Source organism: Papaver somniferum, chromosome 10 (genome assembly GCF_003573695.1).
Source record: "Papaver somniferum cultivar HN1 chromosome 10, ASM357369v1, whole genome shotgun sequence".
NCBI classification, from domain to species: domain Eukaryota; kingdom Viridiplantae; phylum Streptophyta; class Magnoliopsida; order Ranunculales; family Papaveraceae; genus Papaver; species Papaver somniferum.
The window spans coordinates 133100114-133104137 of record NC_039367.1 but is presented as its reverse complement, the minus strand read 5'-3'; the positions used below and the strand labels follow the sequence as shown (position 1 = coordinate 133104137).

Here is a 4024-nt window from a genome sequence, read left to right as displayed (position 1 = left end):
CTAATGGTACTTCAACGTTAAATAGATGGAATGGGTGAAACTTAAAACTGAAAAAACTAATAGTATTTCAACATTAAGTGATGTAATTCCTGGTGGCGTTCACATTTTTCACGCAGATACGTAATTTTATTATTTTACCCACACTCTGTCACGCTGCGCATATGCCCATACCCTCAGCCTGTCAACACATGTGTGACTTTATTCCAAAAACCAGGCACCTCCCTAGTATGGTTCCTTTGATTCGCTGACACGGATACAACGCCATGCAAGCACAGAGGAGCCACATTTTTCTCAAAAATTAGGACGCGGACACGTTTCAATGAGACTAAATTGTTGATGAGCAAAAGTTCCCGGAGACCGTACATCCAAGTGTTGGAAGCCCGTCTTACGCCAAAACTGCACCAAAAAAGTATCTGTGCCACGCAAGTTTGTTGGCAGAATAAAGATTCCGGGAGATTTATCATTTTATTGTTTTCAACCAATCACAGGGCTACTAAATTACATCAAAAGAGAAAAGTAAAGTAGCTTGAAAACCTCTAAACAAAAACAAATATGTTGCAAGGCGAGTTTAACTACAAGTTTTATTCAATCATTGCTTTACTTACACAGGTCGTGGTTATGCATGTATGTATACAGATGTATGTTGGTGTATATATTATGTACGGGGTTATCTGAAAGGTTCAACTGGTTCTGATTCTTCAAGTAGTTCAGCGACTTCAAAACACTCAGCCGCCTCATTTAAAGATGTGGCAGCAGCATGACCACCACCTTTAGCTTCCTCTTTGTAATACATACCTAGATTGTACCAAGCAGGTACATTTGTTCTATCGAGCCGTAGTGCTTCTGTTAAAAAATTTCTTGCAACATTCATCGAGTGATTATTTCCTTGCTGTCTGAGAATTTTAGCTGTAGCAACTAAGCTTGGTATAAAATTCGAATCAACATGTAACGCACTTGTAAATGCCTTTAGGGCTTCTTTATGACAGCCTTTCGCTTCGTATAATAAACCTGGAATAGATGTATTACCTTTATAAGGACTATATAGACAATCGAGAATAGAAGGACAGGTACACGAAAAGAAATAAAAGATAACATAAATGTACCTGTTGTGTGCCATCTAGAAGCAGAATAAGGCGCAACGACCTCAGATTTAGAGAGACAGACCTCAGCATCCCGCCACTGTGACAAGCTAATATACACCTTCGCCAAATCATGCCAGATCTCTACTTCCAAGTTTCTATCATGGCTACCACTACCCTGTCATTAAAAGACTTAAGTAAATTGCATGAACCATTGAAATCAAAATAAATTTGCAAAAACTAAAAATTATGAACCATAGATTTATGAACCTTATAATTTTTCTGAAGCCCTGGACTTTTATTCTGAACTTGAAGGAGAGCAAGAAGATGAGTATATGTCTCAACAGCATTTTTAACTTGACCCTGAGCTATTTGAAGCTTAGCTTTGATGCGTAATAACCTTCCTTGAGACCATTTTCCAGTTTGATCAAGAGCAGCATTAATGATGGTTTCAGCATCGAGATACCGTTTTTGAGCTGATAAAATCCGTGTCAACAAAATCCATCCTCTAACATTGGACCCAGCCTCCAATTTCAGCAACTGAGTCGCATAATGTAAAGCAGCATCCAACTTTCTCTGCTCGGCATTTTCTAGACTAAGATGGTAGATAATGTCAGGGTCTATATCTTTCATGGTTCTCTCAGCATTTTGTAATGCTTCCAGCGATTCGGACTGTTTTCTAACCCTCTCGGAATCAGTCATCGCAGATCGTGCTTCAGCTGACAATAAAACACCTAGAAAGTGATGTGCAGAACTAGCCATCTGATCACATCTTCCCTGCAACCTTTCAACTGCTCTGCTTGCAAAATCTACACCTTCTTCTGCCAGATTAGGGTTCTCTGCACAAATCTTTGAAGCCAATAATAGAGCATTTATGCAATTTGGGTTTTGTGCTTTGCTCAGTAGTCTCCTTGATAGATTTAAAGAAACCGTACTCTCACCTTCCCCGTAGTAACACAGTGAAAGAATGTAGTATCTTTCTTCCCTATCCATAACCCCCGGCAGCAATTCTTCAATCTGAGCTGCTAAGCCCCTTACTGCTCCTGATACAGAGAGCCCAAAACAGATATGATCGAGGATTGATGGGTCCCACTCGATCCGTTTGAGAGCAGAACCCCTCAACAATATCACTAGAAGAAGAACGGCTTCCTCAGTGTTGTTTCTAGGTACAAAGGATCCTTCAACTTGATAACGGAGGTTTGGAGGGGTGGCATCAGTGCCACCATAAAGAAGATAAATGGCAAACTCTTTCTGTATCCTTGCGGTAGTCTCTGTATCAAGATTCCAATGGTGGAGAAGGGCCCTTCGGTATGATGATATTGCTTCATGGGGAGAATCATCGAGTTTCCATAGCTCAGGAAGTAACTCGACAGCCTTACTTAAAGTATCCTGCAGTTTACAATCACTACCAAAATTCTCCGACAAGCCTTCTGGTAATGCAGATTCGACAGTGTCGAGTATAATTTTGCATGACTGAGCAGCTTCTGCAAAAAGGTATTGCACAGAATTAGACATTCAACAAAGGACGAATGCCACTCATACGTTCCAATTTCCTTAGATCGAGAATAGTACAACAAACGATCTTTATATTAACAAGTTTTGCCAACAAATGAGATGCTAACTTACTGACTTGTATGAAAAATACTAACAGACAAACCCACATAGAATATAGATTTCAAAAAACAAACAGATATTTATGACAACTAAAGATTTTAAGTCGAAAATCATACCTCTATACCTCCGAAGGGCCTGTAGCGATTTTGCTTTAAGAAATATGGCTTCGAAGAGTAAACTAACAGCATGCATCGACATGGGTAGGGCAATTTCACTACAAGAACGTCGTTTTCGGCGTTCGCCTTTTGCCATATCGCCTCTTCTGGCTATGCAGACTTTCATTTTGGGAGTCACAGAAGCAATGTCTATTCCTTCAAATACATGAAGAGCTGCCTCTAAGTTTCCTTTTTGATACTCAAGCCTTCCTAACAAGGCTCTCGCTTCCTATTAATAGTAATGATGATTTTGTAAGCCACTTGTAATTATACACAAACATTCCATCACATTATCTGTCGACTGAAGGAACAAATAATGGCGGTGAAACATCTAACATTTGAGAAACAAAGAAAACTTTATTGGTTATCAGCTACAACAGGATATGCCAAGGAACTAACTTTGCAAACATTAGGCTTTTCCTTAATTCAAAGAATTACTGCCAAGGCAACAAATGGAAAATCCATCTGGTATACAGCTCAAGTAAGCTACTGTCAACTTTAATGGAAAAGGACAATTAGAACTCTTATACCATGCCAATTGTTCTCACATAGTAGTTTCACAATGCAGATAAATACTAAACAAAGTCCAGTAATATGCAAAATAAATAAATAATAAAATAAAATAAATCTGCAACAGATGTTTCTTTCAGATGAGGAGGGTATCATGTGAAAATTTCACGTTTAGATTAACCTACACTTGGTAAACTCCCAATAGAAATACAGCATGAAGAATAAATATCAAAAGGATTCCAGAACAATGGTGAAGGACAAGTTAAGAGAGACAAACCTCGTAATTCAAACAACCACTCTCCCGAAGAGATGATTCAGCTTCTTCAATGTTGCTAATATTATCAGGCTGCTTTTGTTCACTCTCACCAACTTGAGAAGAATATCCACCACTTGCTGCTGAATTATCCCTTGTTGCAAGGGACTCAGATGAAGGAACCATTTCATCTACATTCAAATGTTCTCCTGAACCAAGACACCTCATTATTCTTGTAAACCTTAATTTACTGCCAAATCCCCGTCCTTTCAACCATTTCTTACCGCCCATACTATTGAAATATTCTTTTAAAAACCATCATCCACAAAGACAGAAATCAGGACTTCCCCTCCGACAACTGAAGGTCAAACCAATAAAGTTCAATAAATTTGTGTTAAAGATTTTCAAAAAAA

The 4024-nt window shown here is 38.7% G+C and overlaps 1 protein-coding gene across 1 annotated transcript in view; it reads right to left on the bottom strand.

The window, feature by feature from the left end:
* Positions 1 to 436: 436 nt before the first annotated feature.
* LOC113318038 (protein NPGR2-like) overlaps positions 437 to 4024 on the bottom strand; it is a 4563-nt gene continuing 975 nt past the window's right edge. The window contains exons 2-6 of the mRNA XM_026566160.1: positions 3636 to 3969; positions 2810 to 3077; positions 1350 to 2563; positions 1104 to 1257; positions 437 to 1008 (exon numbers count right to left, since the gene is read on the bottom strand). Of these exons, the coding sequence (XP_026421945.1) occupies positions 668 to 1008; positions 1104 to 1257; positions 1350 to 2563; positions 2810 to 3077; positions 3636 to 3902 (2244 nt within the window). The 5' untranslated portion in view covers positions 3903 to 3969 and the 3' untranslated portion in view covers positions 437 to 667. The remainder of the gene's footprint in view (positions 1009 to 1103; positions 1258 to 1349; positions 2564 to 2809; positions 3078 to 3635; positions 3970 to 4024) is intronic.